This window comes from Vipera berus (genome assembly GCF_964194415.1).
Source record: "Vipera berus genome assembly, chromosome: 2".
In the NCBI taxonomy this organism is placed as follows: domain Eukaryota; kingdom Metazoa; phylum Chordata; class Lepidosauria; order Squamata; family Viperidae; genus Vipera; species Vipera berus.
In genome coordinates, this window is record NC_138203.1 from 233,462,491 (window position 1) to 233,481,870 (window position 19,380).

The 19,380-nt window shown below is 45.6% G+C and overlaps 1 protein-coding gene across 1 annotated transcript; it reads left to right on the forward strand.

Annotated features, from left to right (window-relative positions):
* The first annotated feature begins 9,564 nt into the window (after positions 1–9,564).
* Positions 9,565–18,914, forward strand: PDE12 (phosphodiesterase 12). Its single transcript, XM_081315530.1, has 3 exons — positions 9,565–10,921; positions 12,517–12,595; positions 18,300–18,914. The coding sequence occupies exons 1-3, from the start codon at positions 9,620–9,622 to the stop codon at positions 18,740–18,742; spliced, it is 1,824 nt and encodes a 607-aa protein (XP_081171656.1). The 5' UTR covers positions 9,565–9,619; the 3' UTR covers positions 18,743–18,914.
* Positions 18,915–19,380: the final 466 nt, after the last annotated feature.

Below are 19,380 nucleotides of genomic sequence, written 5' to 3' on the forward strand. Positions count from 1 at the left end.
TTGACTGATACAGTTCTTTTCCAATATTCTAATAAATAATGGAAACTAATAACATTCAGGACCATTGATTTAATTAAGTGCTTTGGATTCCTGAATATGACCCTCATTTTAAGCAAGAACTTGTGATTACTTTTGTATGAAGGCATATATACATGTATAAAAAAGGTGTTTCTAATATTCCTCACTCTTGATATGGCTCAAGATACAGAACCTACAGTAGAGTTACACAGGACAAATACACTTATTTTTCAGTGGCTCCATTAGTAAATTGAAAGTATATACCCTGCAGTTCTTACAATTACCATATAAGAAAAACTGAACTGTTGACTGAAATACACAAAAATGGTGCAAAAAATGTGAATTTCATGCTAGGGGAACTAAGAAAGGGACAGAAAATAAAAATATTGTGCTGTGGTATAAAATATGATTCAGTCATATTTGGAATACCATAGACAAATTCCTTACTTGCCTATTGCTCCAAAATACCATAGTATGTTGCAAAATCAGTTTGAACACATGCATCAGGAACTTCATTTTAAGAAACTTACATCAATTGATATACCTATACCAAGTAGCTGGATTGTTTTCCTGGTTCATCTTTACCAGCTAGGATAAAACTTGTAAAGACAAATCAGGAATCTATTAAATAAAAAATACAATACAGATTGTTCTTTCCCTTGATTGCATAAGAGGAGAAATTTTTCATCTACTTTGTGCAGCTTGCCGATATGCTCAATATTTGTAAGCTATAGTATTATGTGAGAACAGGGCCAATCATTTCAAAAACATTTGTAAGGGGAGAATTTGGTAGAGGACAGGAAGGCCTGGAGGAACGTTGTCCATAGGGTCACGATGGGTCGGACACGACTTCACAGCTAACAACAACAACAAGGGGAGAATTAGAGAAATATATAAGAAAATAACCTAACAGTTACTAATAATAGCAATATAGCTAATACATCCTGCGATAATACCTCTAACACTGTAAACTAAGCATCATCTGCCTATTCCAGGTCCTTGTGAAGGACTCGATAGGTAGATAAAAATGCCAAATTCAGTCTAAATATCTGGCTGACTGTGCAACAAACCATTCAAGTACCTATCTAGTCAATATGGTACCGAATACCACTAAATAGGGAATAACAATAAGAGGATTTTTGCGTCCATTTCCATTTCCAGCAATTGAGATATACAGTGTGTTTCAAAGTGTGAACCCTTGGGGTCTCTCAAAACCCTCTCAGATTCCACAAAATCAAAATCATTTGCCAGCTTATGTTGAAAAAAATAATTCAGTAATGAAATCCCATCAAGCAATTGTGAGAAGCATTAGTGGAAGGCAATGCATCCATTTTTAATATGGTCGATATAAATCACATACAAGCTAAATCTCATTTGAGGGCCTCCATTTTTAAAATAGAAGGGGGGGTCCTGAAAGGAAAGGGTTCAAGACACACCGAGATACACCATCTATTTATATCCAGCCCCAAACGGAATACGAGCTCTTCTCGTTCCAGAGAAATGGCTCCCCAAGGAAAAAGATCGCCATGAGTTAGTTCACAAAGCCAAACAGGTGTTTTTATTCTTCTCCCTGCAAACTTGCAAGGCGAGTATGGGTAAGTTCAGTTAATTTTTCTTTTCTTTTTTTATTGAAAAGTTTTACAATACATTTTTTTAAAAAGACAAAACCCCTCCCAACCCCCTCCCCTCTCCCCAAACCTCCCCAACACCTCCCTCCCCTCCCCCTCCCCCTTCCCCGACTTCCCAGAGCTCAATACAGGGTATCAAAATACAAACAATCATAATCTACCTTATGCAAACAACAATAAAATATTAAATCTATTGCACTTTAACTCTTATAAAATAACTACAAGCAATTTAAATATCACATCAGTTCAGTTAATTTTTCAAGCGCCTCCCCGAGAAACAGCAGCATCTGCATAGGAAGGAGAAGTTGCCGTGAATTCAACGGCGGGTTGGTTTTGCAGGAAGAGCAAGGTAGCTTCATTTGCAGCAACAGCTGCCTTGCCCTATCTCGGAAAATACAGTAAATCTTCAGAAGGAATGCTAGCTGAACTCCTGGAGCCATAAAATACCCCCTTGTCTGAAATATATTCTCGCTCGCTCTCGGTCTGCAGCCACGTTTGGGAGGCATCCGGCCGAGCCCAGTCGCCTGTTACCTTCTCTCTCAGTGATGGTGCTTCAAGCTAGGTGGGATCGGTTGGGGTTTGCCGAGATAAGGGGACCGACGACGGCAAGGAGGCCCGGCGTCCAACTCCACCAGCTCCTGCACTGGGTCGTCAACAAGGCGTTGGTTGCTATGGGCACGAGGTAGGGCTCCACCGTCTGTTTGGCGGACGGTCCCGCCCTCCGCTTTAAATTCACCCGCCCTGCGAGGAGGGCTCGCGGTGCCCGAGGGTTAGCTGGAGGAAGGAGCTTTCTTTGCTAAACGGGGAGGTGGAGGTGTTCTTACGGGCGTTGACTTTGCTTTATTTCTCCAAAAGGGACGCATCGCTGGGCCGCTGCCGAATGCGCCTCTTTATCTTTGAATTCCTGCCTTTCCAGAGGGTGGTTGCAGCATCTTAAAAGACGAACGCCGTGCGGAAAAGGTGTCCTAACCTTGGCTCAGAGACACTCTGCGGCCACTTAAGTTAGCAGCTGAACTCTAAAGAGGAGCCTTACGAGCATTTTGACCAACGTGCAAAATGTCAATTATATTGTCGTTAAAAGTATGGGTGACGAGATACGAAATATCACTTTCTTTTTAAAATATTGAACGGATAAAATAGTGCCATTCAGACGATCCCTGTGTATAAAAAAAAAAGGTAAAAGTTCCCCGTCCCAAGTGCCGTGTAGCAGAGTGAGCGCCTGTTACTAGTCCCAGCTTCTGCCCTGTGTATTAAGAATACGTAAAATCCAGTGTGCTGTGGTGGTTCAGATGTACTGAGACTAAAGGTAAAGGTAAAGGTTTCCCCGCACATCCATGCTAGTCGTTTCCAACTCTAGGGGCCGGTGCTCATCTCCATTTCAAAGCCGAAGAGCCAGTGCTTGTCCAAGGACATCTCCATGGTCACGTGGCTGGCATGACTAGACGCCAAAGGCGCACGGAACGCTGTTACCTTCCCACCATAATGGTCCCTATTTTTCTACTTGCATTTTTACATGCTTTCGAACTGCTAGGTTGGCAGAAGCTGGGACGAGTAACAGGCGCTCACTCTGTTACATGGCACTTGGGATTCGACCCGCCAAACTGCCAACCTTCTGATTGACAAGCTCAGCATCCTAACCCACTGAGCCACCGTGTCCCTGTACTAAGACTAGGGCAGAATAGAATAGAATAGAATAGGGACTAAGATTGGGATTGGGATTGGGATTGGGATTGGGATTGGGATTGGGATTGGGATTAGAATAGAATAGAATAGAATAGAATAGAATAGAATAGAATAGAATAGAATAGAATAGAATAGCTGGAAGGGACCTTCACTGCAACCAATTTTGGTCACCATACTACAAAAAAAGATGTTGAGACCTTGGGGAAAAAAAGTTCAAAGAAGAGCAACTAAGATGATCCAAGGCCTGGAGACTAAAACATACAAAGAACAGCTGCAGGACTTGGGTTTGGCTATTCTAAAGAAAAGAGGAAATAGGGGAGACATGATAGCAGTGTTCCAGTATTTGAGAGGCTGCCACAAAGAACAGGGGGTCAAGTTATTCTTCAAACCACCAGAGGGCAGGACAAGAAACAATAGTTGGAAACTGACCAAAGAGAGAAGCAACCTGGAATTAAGGAGAAAGTTCCTAACAGTGAGAACAATTAACCAGTGGAACAGCTTGCCTTCAGAAATCGTGGGTGCTCCATCACTGGAGATTTTTAAGAAGAGGCTGGACAGTCACTTGTCTGAGATGGTATAGATTCTCCTGCTTGAGCGGGGGGGGGGAGGGGAGGGGATGGTCTGAAGACCTCCAAGGTCCCTTCCATCTCTATTCTATTCTATTTTGGTTTGATTAATTTTTTTCATAATATGTGCAGTTTGTACCTTCTGGTTTAAGTGTGACAATGTTCATCTTATATACTAAATCACAAAATAGTATCTTTTGTATTTGTAACAACAATATTGTGCAAACACCCCAAATTGGATTGAGTAATCATGGTTAAGCTATATTGTGCAAATACGTATTACAATATAGAAATGTATTACATGATTAAACCAAATATAGACGTTTTTATTGCCAACAGAAATATAACTTGACTAAATGAGAATTTCTTTTATTGGGCATCAATTATCAATCAGTCTTCTAAGAATGTAACTACGGTACTTCTTTGCTCTCTAAATATGCAAATAAAATTACTTTATCACTGCAAATATTTTTTTCTATGACTTGTTTCCTAGAATATATTCATAAAATGCTGTTTTTATTTGTATTTTACTTTGTTTTGTTTTTTTTAAAAAACAAATTTTATTATTTAAAACTTTGGACAAGGTGTTAACGGTCTTACATCATTTTTGTGTTTTATATACATATATACACTTTATGTACATATCATTTATATACAGTTATAGAATATTCAATCTTATCAACCACCTTATTCTAGTAATATGTGAAATCAACATCCTGTGTGTTTCTGTTGTGACCTTCCTTTCTGTTCCCACCATAAATAAAACTTATTCCAAATTTTGTAGTAATCTGACTGATCCTTATTTTTAATTTCCAGAGTTAACTTGTCCATTTCTGCGCACTCCCAAATTTTATTTATCACTTCCCTCTCGTCTGGTATTTCACTGTTTTTCCATTTCTGGGCGAACGTCATCCTCACTGCTGTGATGATGTGTATCATTGTAACTCTTCTTTAGTATGCTTCTCTGTTGTTATGCCTAGTAGGAAAAATTCTGGTCTATAATCTACACTCCGTCCTGATATTTCTTCTAACCATATCCGAATCCTTTGCCAATACTTTTGCATCTTATTACAGGACCACCAAACATGAAAATAAGTACCTAATTCTTCGGAACACTTCCAACAGCTAGGGGATATTGTCTTGTACATTTTGGCTAATCGTGCTGGGGGGGAGATGCCACCGGTAAAACATTTTATATAAATTTTCTTTATAAGCTGAGGCCAGCGTTATCTTTTTATTTCTATCCCAGAGAGTTTGCCAAATATCAAAATCTATGCCATGTCCCAAATTTTTAGCCCATATCAGCATTGGTTCTTTAACTTGTTCCTCAAACATTTTATACCCCAATAGCAAACTATACAATTTCCTTATTTGTTTCTCATCTGGCCCCAATAAAATTGTATCCAATGCAGTTTCTTGAATATTTATCCCCCACTACTTTGTTTTATTAAACATTTCCTAATGTTTACTGTTCATGACCCAAGTATAGAAAGATTAGATACAAATACTGAAACAAATGAAACAACTAGTTGGAATGAAAGCTACCTGATATTTTTGAAATTTAATTTTATCTGATCTGAACTAATTACATTGGCATCTTTGTCTACAGTACATAAGGAATTTTTTTGTGAAATGCCTTGACATGAATGTAAAAGCTCTATTGGCACAGGTCAAAGGTATGTCCATTATTTCCTACAATGAGACTCTGGAAAGCTCAGAAGCTCTAATAGGAAGACAACAGCTGTCATCTACAGTTGGATCTTCAATGACTGGCATTCTGAACTTGTTTTCAGATGTAGAAGTTTGTTTATTTATTTATTTATTTATTTATTTATTTATTTATTTATTTATTTATTTATTTATTATATTTTTATACCGCCCTTCTCCCGAAGGACTCAGGGCGGTGTACAGGGCAATAAATATAAAACAAAATACAAAAGTTAAAAAACAATTAAGTATTATGCCCAGATTTAAAACAGTAATTAAAAGACATGTTTAAAACCCCAACCCTAACCCATCAAACCAGGTCAGATTGCTCGAATAAATAAGTTTTTAGATCGCGCCGGAAGGAGCGAAGGTCGGGGGCCATCCGGAGCTCAACCGGCAAGCGGTTCCACAGGTCTGGCGCGCCCACAGAGAACGCCCTCCCCCTAGGGGCCACCAATCGACATTCTTTGATCGGAGGCACCCTGAGGAGGCCCTCTCTGTGGGAGCGCACTGGACGGAGGGAAGTTGACGCCGGCCGCAGGTGTTGCCGTAGGTAATCCGGACCCATGCCATGTAGGGCTTTGTAAGTCATTACCAACACCTTGAATCTCACCCGGAGGGCAACTGGCAGCCAATGCAGCTCGCGGAGCAAAGGTGTAACATGGGAGTATCGGGAGACTCCAAGCACAACTCGCGCGGCTGCATTCTGCACCAGTTGGAGCCTCCGAGTGGTCTTCAAGGGCAGCCCCATGTAGAGAGCATTACAGTAGTCCAGACGAGAGGCCACGAGCGCATGAGTGACTGTACGCAAGGCACCCCGGTCCAGATAGGGTCGCAACTGGCGCACCAGGCGAACCTGGACAAAGGCCCCCCTAGTCACAGGTCCAATATGCTCTTCTAAAGAGAGCTGTGAGTCTAGAAGGACCCCCAAGTTGCACGCCCTATCTACGGGGGGTAATAGCTCACCCCCCATGGCAAGAGATGGGATAATCGGAATTTCCCGGGATGCCGGCACGAACAGCCACTCAGTCTTGTCAGGGTTGAGCCGAAGCCTGTTCCTCCCCATCCAGACCCGGACCGCCTCCAGGCAACGGGACATCACGTCGAGGGCATCACTGGGGTGGTTTGGGGTCAAAATAAAAAGCTGGGTATCATCAGCATACTGATGATACCCAACTCCAAAACCACGAATGATCTCACCCAGCGGCTTCATATAGATGTTGAAAAGGAGAGGCGAGAGGACCGATCCCTGAGGGACTCCACAAATGAGAGGCCTCAAGGTCGACCTCTGCCCCCCTGCCAACACCGACTGCGAACGTCCCAGAAGGTAGGAGGAGAACCACTGAAGAACTGTGCCTCCCACTCCCAACCCCCTGAGACGTCAGAGCAAGATACCATGGTCGATGGTATCAAAAGCCGCTGAGAGGTCTAAAAGGACTAGGACAGAGGAGCAACCCCTGTCCCGAGCCTGCCAGAGATCATTCACCAGCGCAACCAATGCCGTCTCCGTGCTGTACCCGGGCCTGAAGCCCGATTGGTACGGGTCTAGATAAGTTGAGCATAACGAATATCATGGATAAATTATTTTATCATAGTTGCTCTATTCCATCGTATCTGACAACTATTCAGTGCCCTTTGGGTCAAAAAAATTTGTCCATTACTTATGCAGATTAAAGAAAGGTGCACATTGTATAAAATGTGTATCTAATTTACATATGTGTACAGATTCAGAAAATTGCAGCATTAAGAAAACTTTCATGGACAGGTCTTTAAAGTTATTTTTAATTTTTATCCCTCATTTTTATAGATAGCTGAAGGCAGCAAACATACATAATACTCCATCCTATTTTCCCAACAACTCTGTGAGGTGGATTGGGCTGAGACTGGCCCAAAGACACCTCGCTGGCTTTCATGCCTAAAGTGAGACTAGAATTCAGTCTCCTGTTTTCTAGCCTGATTACTAGGACTCGGTTTAAAACTATTACCGTATTTTCCGGCATATAAGACGACCCGGCGTATAAGACGACCCCCTACTTTTAAGAAGTTTTTCAAGTTTTTTTGTCTTATACGCCGGAAAATACTTACATGCCCTGCCCTCCCTGTCCATCGCAGAGGCGGCGAAGGCCCGACTGGCCCCACCGGCCCTCCCGCTGCTCCCGCACTTCTGCCGGCCCCCGAGGCACAGCGTTTCCCAGGCGGCAGGCAGCGCCGGAGGGCAGCCGCCACCCCGCCACGGCCGGCGCCCCTCCTGCTTCCCCCCCCAGGCCTTGAACTTCTCCCATTCGGCGCAGGGCGGGGCAGCTCCGCCCGCAGCCTCTTTTTCATGTGCCGCTTCCCTCTCACCGTCGGCCGAGGCGCGCTCGGCCCGGGCTCCCGGTCCCTCTTCCCGGCCGGCTTCCCGCCCTGCCCCTCATGGAGCTGGACTGGGCGTGCAGCCTCTCGGTGTGGCTGCTTTTCCTGGGCAGCCTGGCGGTGCAGCTCCTGCGCTCGGACCTGTTGCTGAGCCGGCGGCTGCTGCTGCGCATGGGGCTGCTGGCCGTCCTGCAGGCGCTGGGCCGTCCTGCCGCTGCCCCTCAGCGCCGCGCTCACGGCGGCTGCCTGCTGGCTTGTCTCGGCCAGCACCGCCCGGCGGAAGCGCATCCCCGCGGGGGGGAGAGCGGTGCTCGTGACAGGTGAGTCCGGCGGGCGCGAGGCCTTCCCCTCGGGCAGCGGCAGGACGGCCCAGCGCCTGCACGACGGCCAGCAGCACCACGCGCAGCAGTAGCCGCCAGCTCAGCAACAGGTCCGAGCACAGGAGCCTCACCGCCAGGCTGCCCAGGAAAAGCAGCCACACCAAGAGGCTGCACGCCCAGTCCAGCTCCATGAGGGGCAGGGCGGGAAGCCGGCCGGGAAGAGGGACCGGGAGCCCGGGCCAAGCACGCCTCGGCCGACGGTGAGAGGGAAGCGGCACATGAAAAAGAGGCTGCGGGCAGAGCTGCCCCGCCCTGCGCCGAATGGGAGAAGTTCAAGGCCTGGGGGGGAAGCAGGAGGGGCGCCGGCCGTGGCGGGGTGGCGGCTGCCCTCCGGCGCTGCCTGCCACCCAGGAAATGCTGCGCCTCGGGGGGCCGGCAGAAGCGCGGGAGCAGCGGGAGGGCCGGCGGGGCCAGTCGGGCCTTCGCCTCCTCTGCAACAGACAAGAGCCGACGGGCAGCGCCGCCTTCGCGTGGGGAGAGCCGCCCGACGCTCCCGCCCAGCCGTGTCCCGGAGCCGCGCCAGAGATAGCTCGGTTGCGCGGGGCGGCCCGGCTTTGCAAGAACGGGGACGTTCGACTGATTTGTTTTTTTTTCCAGCGTATAAGACGACCCGGCGTATAAGACGACCCCCCAACTTTTGAGAAGATTTTCATGGGTTAAAAATAGAGTTAGTGATTTGTACTTCTACCAAATAAAAAGTACTCCCTCTTCAGTTTCTTTGCCCCTAATTTTCTAATTTGCAGTAAATTGTTAAAAATTATGCTTAAGTATTTTGCCACTGTTTAACATTAACAATGAAGAACATTTCAATTGCCTCTTTATATTAGTTCTTTAGAGCTCCTGACATGCATAACAGATTTAGATTTTATTGCATAAGTAGATAACAGTAGAGTAGGCGTGTTGCTTCTAAGCTTCAGTCGAGACAGCAGAGTTTTTATATCTATCCATTGTTTTTGCACCTGGCCTTACTTAATAAGAGTTTTATCTACTAAAACACCAAATTCCCAAGCGCCAAGCACTCATCCAGTTCTGTGGTAGATGACTTTCTCCATCTTCCGGGTCCTTCACACTCCCCCCACCCCACCCCGTCTTTTGTCACGCTACCAGCCAGCTTTAATCAGCTCTTAGGGGCGGGGCGCAATTTCCGGCAAGCGCTCGTTTCCTTTCCCGGGTCGCACTTCCTCCTTCCTATTCCCTGGCTGCGAGTTTTCTCATTGGCCCTTGCGGAGCTGAGCAGGGCGGCCCAAGTGGTTCTGTGCTGCGGGGCGAACGAGGAGACGAGCAAATGAATGGTGCGAGCCGCGGGTTCTTGCGGCGTCTGCTCGGCACTCTGAAGGTCCTTCCCGCGTTAAGGCGTCAGGAAAAACAGCGGCTGAACTGGTGGTTGCCCACCATCACCGGGACGTTTCCCGCCATGGAGCGGGCTGTGGTGCGCTGCGTCCCGGCGGAGCCTAAGCTCAGCGTTTCTATCGTGCTGCAAGACGGTAAGACCCGGCATCTGCGCCGAGACCAAACGGAGCCTCTCGGCCAGGCGCTGGCTCGCATCGCCAACAACGTCAGCAAAGGCCAGGCCAAGAAGGCCAAGAAGAGCAAAAAGGCGCAGGCCGAGGCGGACCCGGGGACGCCGGGGACGCCTTCGGAGCTCCTCCCGGTTCGTCTTTTCTCCCAAGACGGGGAAGCCGTGGCCGAGGACGTGCCCAACGAGGAGGCCTGGAAGGACGGGACGGTGCTGCAAATTGGCGAGACCCGCTACCGCGTGGAGCGCAATCCGCCCACTCTGACCGAGCTGCAGCTTCCGCGCTCGCTCATGGCCGGCTTCCCCGTCTGCCCCAAGCTCCGAGTCGAGTTCGGCTCTGCCCGGGACTGCCTCTTCCGTTGGTATCACGAAGAGAAGAAGATCGAGCCGGCTGGGACGGCGTCGACCGCCGCCAGCGACAGCTGGGTGGAAGCCCCGGCCGGCTCCGAGCGCGTCTTCACGCCGACCAACGCGCATATTGGACGCCGCCTGAAGCTCGTCTGCATCCCGGGCAACGGCGAGCGGCGCTACGGCCTGCCCCGCGAGTTGGAAAGTGTAGGCCCCGTGGAGGCTGGCCCGGGCGCCTGCACTTTCGAGGCGCGGCATCTCTACACCAAGAAAGTCACGCTGCCCGGACTTATCCGCGTGGTTTCCTATAACATCCTGGCCGACATCTACGCCAGGACTGAGCTCTCGCGGACCGTGCTTTATCCGTATTGCGCTCCTTACTCGCTGGAGCTCGACTACCGGCAAAACCTGCTCAAAAAAGAACTGGCCGGCTACAACGCCGACATTATTTGCCTGCAGGAGGTAGACAAGTCGGTCTTTGTGGATAGCTTGGGGCCTGCGCTTGATGCTTTCGGCCTGGAGGGGCTGTTCCGGATCAAAGAGAGACAGCACGAAGGCCTGGCCACTTTCTACCGAAGGGACAAATTCAGTCTCCTTAGTCAGCACGACATTGCCTTCAATCAGGCTCTTCTTGACGATCCCTTGCACAGAGAATTGCGGGACAAGATGGCTACCTGCCCGCAGGTTGAGGAAAGCCTGCTTAAGCGATCGTCAGCCCTCCAGGTATGCCTTATTAGTTCCTCTGTCAAAGGGGAATGGTGGGATGACTAGAGCAGCGTTTCCCAACCTTAGGAACTTGAAGATGCGTGGACTTCAACTCCCAGAATTCCCCAGCCAGCTATGCTGGCTGGGGAATTCTGGGAGTTGAAGTCCACGCATCTTCAAGTTCCTAAGGTTGGGAAACACTGGACTAGAGGAAGATAAGAAAATGCATGGCCAGTTAAGTTAAACGGACTTTCATTAAGACATTCAAAGCCAAAACTGTCTCAATTCCTCCATCTTTTGCTATCTTGAGGCAGTTTTTGCTTATTTTAATTTATTAAGAAAACATAAAATATGGTTTCAAGGGGGGGGGGAAAGAGTAAGATAAAGTCCTCACAAATTGACCAAGATAGAAAATAATTGAGATACTGCATAGGTGGAGCACAATAGCCAGCCCCTCAAATGTAAAGTAGTTATTCCTTTTTTATTTGATGTTCTTTGAATGGGGAAAACAAATTAGGTAAAGGGATTTCAGAATTTGTCGGCAAGATAAGTCTCTGAAAACAGAAAAAAAAATGGGACAAAAGTTGGAAAAGATTATACTGAGTGCAAAAATCTGGCTGGGAGATGCAGAGAAAAACAGATCCAGACAGCATTCATCTGAGGTACCTTTCCCAGAGAGGCAGCTGTACTGTGGCTTGAAATACTGCTGACTGCTCCATTTGTAAATCTACCTCCTTCATGGTCATGCAATGGGAATGCTGCAAGTAAGGATTGCAAGCAACTTCAAAAGCCATATGCTGCGTGCCTTCAGACATCATGTTATTCTTTTCAGCCCAATCAAATGTTGGAAATAAATTATGTAAAGGGGCCTGGATTTTGTCCATCAGCAGGACAGTTCCCTAAAAATAAAATAGAATGGGCCCAAATTTGGTGTGTGGGGAAAAGATTTGTGTATGAAATGGTTTATGGAGAAAAAATGTCCTAATATATTACTATGGAAGAAAAAGGTGAGCAGTAGTTTGAAATGTTGCAGAGTTCTCTACAGTTAGTCTTTGACTTACAACTATTTTTTAATGACTGTTTAAAAAGGGTGGCACTTATGGCCATTGCAAAATGTCACATACTCATATGCACACACACTCTAATCATGTGATTATGATTTGGATGCTTGGCAACCTATTCACACTTAGGACTGGTTGCCAAACACCCCACAATGATGGCCATTTGCAGTCTTCTCTGTCAACTTTGTCAGAAAATCAAGAAGGCAGTAGGGAAGATTGCAAGCTGCTGTCCCCTACAGAGAGGACTCCTTTTGGTCTCTGCAACTGGTTGAAAGAATGTGCTGTCAGTGTCCACTCCACACAGAGCTGAACCCTTCAGGGAAACAGTTCTGAGAGCAAAAAGGCTGACTGCTGGAGGATTTCAGCTCTATATGGAATTGAAAACAAAGGGGCTGCCTGCCTGAGACTTTCAGCCCTGCACCAAACTGAATCCAAAACTATTTTTGAGAGGTTGGAAAGAATTCCAAGTACCATGCTTTTTATCATTTCCCTAACTTAGATACTATATACAGTATTGTGAGGTATCAGAATTCATGAACATTTTTCTTATAGGTTTCTGTCCTTCAGTCTCAAAATGATTCTTCAAGAAAGGTTTGTGTAGCCAACACACACTTGTTTTGGCACCCAAAAGGTAATTTCTGTTTCTGATATTTTTTTAAGCAGGTTATTATCTTGTATTTTGGATTCTGCAGTTGGATATAAATTGAGAATTGGTAAATTGCAGAATGGAAGCCTTTGTGGTGCTGGTTTTTGCCACAGGAATAAGATGAGGTCCTTTCCATGTGCAGAAACATTCTTACTAAACTAAAGCAAGAACACCAGTGGTTTCCAAGGAAGAAGTCTAGATTCTTGTATTGTTCATAAGTGAATGACGCACAAGATCTATTGTTAATAGGACCATACTTGAATACCATGAAATAGTGTTTTAAAATGATGTCACCACTGAACAGCAAATACAGGTAGTCCTCGAGTTACGAATGTAATGGAGCCTGCCCATTCCATTTGTAACTTGAGGATTCATAGGAATGAATCTTGTACCTTGAACGAGATCACTTCCTGCTTTCACCCACCCATTCACTAATTGAATGCGGGATTTGTTAAGTGCATATGAGGTATCTCGGTGGGGAGGGCCTGGTGATGGAACAGGCCCCCAAGGCCTCCCTGACCCACTAAGATACCTTATGCTTCCCCCTCCCTTCCTGCCGCACCGGACTTATTTATCTTGCAAAGATCTGTCTGCTCTCTGTCGCTGTTTGTTTGCCTTTGAGGGAGAGGAGAGTCCTGGATGGAGACCTGCTGGAGACTGGAAGCTTCATCTGCATGCAAATGGGGCACTTGGAAACGGAGCGAATTGCGCCCCATTTGAAAGCAGACAAAGCTTCCAGTCTCTGTCAGTGCTCCATCCGGGCAAAAAGTGTTTGAGCACCTATGGGGCACTTGGAAATGGAGCAAATCACTCCGTTTCCAAGCGTCTCATAGATGCCCAAACACTTTTCACCCAGAGGGAGACTGGAAGCTTCTTCTGCTTGCAAATGGGATGCTTGGAAACTGAGCATATCACTCCGTTTCCAAGTGCCCCATTTGCACGGACATGAAACTTCCAGTCTCCGTCAAGTCTCATCTGGGCGAAAAGTGTTCCGGTGGTGACGGAAAGGAGTTGGGGTGGGGAGGAGCAGGAGACAGGCACCACAAATACTTTTTGTGCTGAGAATGAAAGTTTCTGGAGTCCGTGATCTCGTGAGAGTTCAGGCACCCATTCTCTTTAAGAGGATGGGTGCCTGAACTCGTGCGATATTACAGCACCCAGGAGCTTTCGTCGACTCCTTTCCTTCAAAGGCAAAGAAACTGTGGCAGAGAGGAGACAGATCTTTGCAATGTGAGTCTGGCAAAGCAGGGAGGGAGGGAGAAGCAGTTGTGGGGAGTGTGGGGGGGAATAGGGTGAATGTTACAGAGCCTCTGCAGTCGTTTGTAATTTAATTTTAATTAAATTATTTTAATTAAAATTTTAATTTTAATTTCGGGCCTTGCTCATAAACACTAGGGGACGCTTATCACATAACTTCGAACAAGTACTAAGTGAACGCTCGTAACTCAGGGATTACCTGTAGAATAATTACTTGACTCCTTTGGGATGTGTATTGCAGTAAGAGAGAATAAACTCTTGGATTAATTCAGGGAATGTTTAATGTCAACTTCAAGCCAGGGGCCAGCACTTTGCCTGACACTGAAAGATTAAGCAGTCAGACCAGATTAGTTGGGAAAGAAACCATCAGGAAATTCCAGGTAGAGTAGAAATTCAAAGGACTGCCTAGAATGGGATCTCAAACTGAAATTATCACAAGAGTCCATGAGAAGTGTTAACCTAAAGGCTGCAAGTATTCTCAGACATGCATAAAAAACGTCTCTAATGCAGGGATTCAATCTTGATTTCATTGAGGGGCGCATCAGGATTGTGTTTGACCTCAGGGGGATGGGTGTGGCCCACTCAACATCACTTGTGTAAGGGGGTGCCTCTGGTGGCCCAGCTGGGACTGGGGGGATCCCAGGAAGAAGGCGAGGCCAGGGCAAGCACCATACCCTTGTCCACCAGAGGAGCCTTGCTGTCCCTCTCAGGCCATGCGGAAGACCCCCAGTGATGCAGGTTGCCTGGAGCTCTGGGCAGTGGAGGGCAAGCGCCATCTAGCCTTTCCCAAGGGGGCGCCCGGCTGCATTTACCTCCTCAAGGCTGCTGATTGGCTCACCTTGGCCAAGTTGCTCATGGTATGTGTGCGAGGACAAAATGTGTTGATCAGAGGGAGGCCCACTCCCTCTCCCTGCGAGGAGACCTGGCTTTGTAACCAAAGCATCCTCAGTAATAGGATGGGAGACCACCAGGAGAGATCAGGAGGTGGGGACAAGCGGATGGCAAAAGGGCAGCAGGGCTTCTTGTGGCCAAGTGCTAAAGCAGGACTTCCCTCAGACCCTCCCTCCCTCTCATTATAATCTTCCTTTCTTCCTTCTATCCTCTTTTCTTTTTCCTTCACTCTTCATTCCTTTTTCCTGTCCCTCTTTCCTTCTTTTTCCTTCCTTGCTCTCTTCCCCCTTTCATTCTTTTTTTTTGTCTTTCCCTTTCTCCTTCCCTGTCCCTTGTGGCATATTTTTCATTAACTAGAACATGATTATTTAGTTTGATAATTGTTGAATCACAACATATAGCCCTTGTGTTTGGCCATCTGAAACTTAGCATGATTTATCTGCTTAACAGGCAGTTGCTAGAAAGTATCCCGGTAATTCTCTTTATAGGAAAAAAAAAACATGTTTGTCTTCTAGTTTTGCATGTGTCACTTCCTCTTAAGTATTACCGTATTTTCCGGTGTATAAGACGACTGGGCATATAAGACGACCCCCTACATTTCCTGTTAAATTATAGGGTTTGGGCTATACTCGCCGTATAAGACTACCCCTCTTCCAACGCACACCAAATAAAAATTAAAAAACATCAGATTTGATTTTAATATGGTAATTTTAATTCAAATGCTTATGACATGCAGGTACTTAGTAGGAAAACTGTCACTTATAAACATAAGGCTGTTTGTCATCAAACATGTAAACATAAAACAGTGCAAGTGGATTAAACTTAATAATAATAATAATAATAATAATAATAATAATAATAATAATAATAATAATAATAAGTTGGAAGGGACCTTGGAGGTCATCTAGTCCAACCCCCTGCTAAGGCAGGAAACCCTATACCATTTCAGAAAAATGGCTGTCCAGTCTCTTCTTAAAAACTTCCAGTGTTGGAGCATTCACCACTTCTGGAGGCAGGTTGTTCCACTGGTTAATTGTTCTAACTGTCAGGAAGTTTCTCCTTAGTTCTAGGTTGCTTCTCTCCTTGACTAGTTTCCATCCATTGCTTCTTGTCCTGCTTTCAGGTGCTTTGGAGAATAGCTTGGCTCCCTCTTCTTTGTGGCAGCCCCTGAGATATTGGATCACTGCTATCATGTCACCCCTCACTCTTCTCTTCGTTAAACTACACATACCCAATTCCAGCAACCGTTTCCTATTTTCCTAATTCACTTTTTCACTTTTCCTAATTCACTCTAAAGCTTTCCCTGCACAGAGCCTTAAGTAACACCAGCTGCCTGCAATTAGTGCAGGTTCTCATCCCACTAGGCTCAAGGTTGAGTCAGCCTTCCATCCTTCCAAGGTAGGTAAAATGAGGACTCAGATTGTTGGGAGCAATAAGCTGACTTTGTAATAATGCCGCTGGGGGGGCGGGCGAAAGCCCTAATAAGCAGGCATATACATAGAATGAAGGCTATTGCTAAGCACATTGATTTGTGCTTTAAATTGTAAGCCGCCCTGAGTCTTTGGAGAAGGGCGGGATATAAATGGGATTAAAAAAAAAGACCAAATGGGAGATCCGCTCCAGGTTTTCCAGCCAGCCCGCCCAGTTCCTGAGTCAAATGTGTCCTTAGAGCTAAGCAGCTGCTCTGGCTATGGCATTCCCCACCTGCCTTTCAAGTTGCTCTTGCATTCCCCACCTGCCTACAGCTGCTCTTCAACTTTAGAAGGAAAGACGCCCAGACCCCAGCCTGTAAAAAATCACAGACTGCAGCTTCTTCTCCAATTGGTCCCGCTTTCCCTGCGCAGACTAAATGGGAGATCCGCTCCAGGTTTTCCAGCCAGCCCTGTCCCTAAAGTTTCAGCACCCGGCGTATAAGACGACCCCTGACTTTTGGGAAGATTTTCATGGGTTAAAAAGTCGTCTTATACGCCGGAAACTACGGTATATATAATTCTGCAAATGTAGCTCAGTTTTAGAGTATTATTAGGCAGGCTAAAATTTATTAAATACATTCTGTAGTATGAGGAGGGATGTAAAGCAAAGGAACGCCGACACCTCCTTCTTCCCCTTCTAAGGGCCCTTGACTCTACTTATTTGAAAAGGTAATTGCTGTGAAGAAAGGAAGAGAAAGCATGGAAAACGGAAGTTGGAAGAAACAAAGAGAAAGATAGCAAAAAGTTGAAGAAAAGTACAGGAAAAGAGTATGGTAAAGAAAGAATTGGGAGCACAGGAGCTGAGCCAAGAGGAATAACTTAATTCTGGGCCACAATTTGCAAAACTGGCAGAATCGGCAAAGCAGTAGCAGTGGAAGCAGTTGACAAGTGCCAGCTGCCAGGGGAAGCAGAGTAGAACGTCAGCCAGACCAGCAGATGCAGGGACCAGCAATGGCTGCAAGAACATCATTAGCGCTGAAACTGGCTCTGATAACCCTGCAGGAAGGTGGCAGAGTAGAAAAGACCAAGAAGCTGTAAAATCCAGCGGCTGGGTGCTGGTAAGCTGTACTGAGTGACAGTTGCACTACCCAACCATTGGTAGAGGCTAAGTGCCTTCGAGTTGCAGCCTTCCCAAAAGGAAAATAGACAGCCCACATCTTCTACCCAGCATCCTGTTGATGGACACCACACAAGTGACTGCAGCATCGTGGGTTAAGAAGGAGTGAAGGATGTCTAAAGATTCGGCACAAAGAGGATCAGGGTTTTAAGACTGCATGTGTATATGTAAATAAAATTACCAGGTCTTAGAATTTGGAATAGTAAAATGCCAGGTGATTGATTGTAGAATTGGAATGAGATTAGGATACAACAGAAAAAAAGAATAATTTCTGGGAATGAGATTTTTATTTGTCTGGTAAATTTGTATAGCTGTCATCTTACATATATGACTGAACTGCATACAAAGTTAAAAACAAAATAACCAAAAAAAATCACTAAAAACAAAATCATTACAAAGTCTAAAATTATTTATAGAGAAATCTATTCTGAAGGGAATTGCTTGGCCTCTCATCTGGTTCTGTGACCATCTCCCAAAATGGACCTGAGCCATTTCTTGTGGATAACAGCAATGGCCAGTGCCCTCTGCCCCTGCCCTCCCTGCAGCTTCTTGCTATTGCTGGCAAGGTGACAAGCTCCAGACTGAGCTGTGACAATACTTCCGTATATGTGTCAGCCTCTCCATCCTAGGTGCAGAGCCATCCTCTATCCAGAGGAGAATGCATAGTGCCTGTCTAAGACTTGCAAGCTGCTGGCCTATTTTGGCTGTCACCATGCAACTGTACATCAGCGTGGCACACTTTACCCAATATGACATGGAAAGCTACAAATTTGAAAGCCCTGTCTTAACAGAAGGCAATGGCAAACCATTTCCATATTATAGTTGGGAGTCAAACTCAAATTGGGGCCTTTGCTTTTAAAAAAATAATAATCTTAAGACTGGGTATTAAATGATTTGAAACCTTAATAGCCATTGACTAAACATAACGGTCCTTGCTTTCTTTTGTTTTTAGGTGAAAATATCCGTCTAATCCAAGTTGCAATAGCATTATCCCATATTAAGCATGTGATCAATGACATGTATCCTGCTACACCTCTCATACTCTGTGGGGATTTTAATGCCACGCCATCAACTGGAACATACACTTTTGTCAATAGCGGTAGTATTACCGAAGATCATGAGAGCTGGGATTCAGAAGTTCAAGAGCAACGGTTTGCTATGTCTCTAACCCACCAGTTCAGTCTTAAAAGTGCTTGTGGAGAACCAGCCTACACTAATTACGTTGGAGGCTTTCATGGATGTTTGGACTATGTTTTCATTGATGCAAATGTTTTGGAGGTTGAGCAGGTAATTCCACTGCCAAGCCATGAAGAAGTAACTACCCACCAGGCCTTACCAAGTGTTTCACACCCATCAGATCATATAGCACTAATATGTGATATAAAGTGGAAATAATCCAATTATTTTCTGAAATGTCTGCTACTTGTGAAAAGTTCAGTTGGAATGCTTCTTTGATCACATATCTCATTTTTAATTCTTTGTAAGTGGTCATACTTTTTATAACAGCGTTCTTATGTACCAGTGCTACATTATTATTCTATTAATGAACAGAATCAATACATTTTGAAACTTATCATTGTCCTACTTCATTTTCAGATGACTTTTAAAATGAGTAAGACTGGTTTGTTTAGACTAATATTTGTCAATCAGCCACTACTGACATGTTGAGGGAATATCCACACTGTTGTCTTTATAAGACTATTAAATAGATTCAAAAAATATTCTGGCAGTTCCCACTTGGGGGGAAAGATCTTACTCATATAAACCAAAATAATTTGGGTTTAAATAATAGCGATAATATTGTGGTATGCTTGGGCAATGATATTTTTTTCTGACTAAGACTGATTTTGCTAGGGAGTGGTGATTTTGGTTAATAGTAATCCACCTGTGGGACACGGTGGCTCAGTGGGTTAGGACGCTGAGCTTGTCGATCAGAAGGTCGGCAGTTTGGCGGGTCGAATCCCGAGTGCCGTGTAGCAGAGTGAGCGCCTGTTACTCGTCCCAGCTTCTGGCAACCTAGCAGTTCGAAAGCA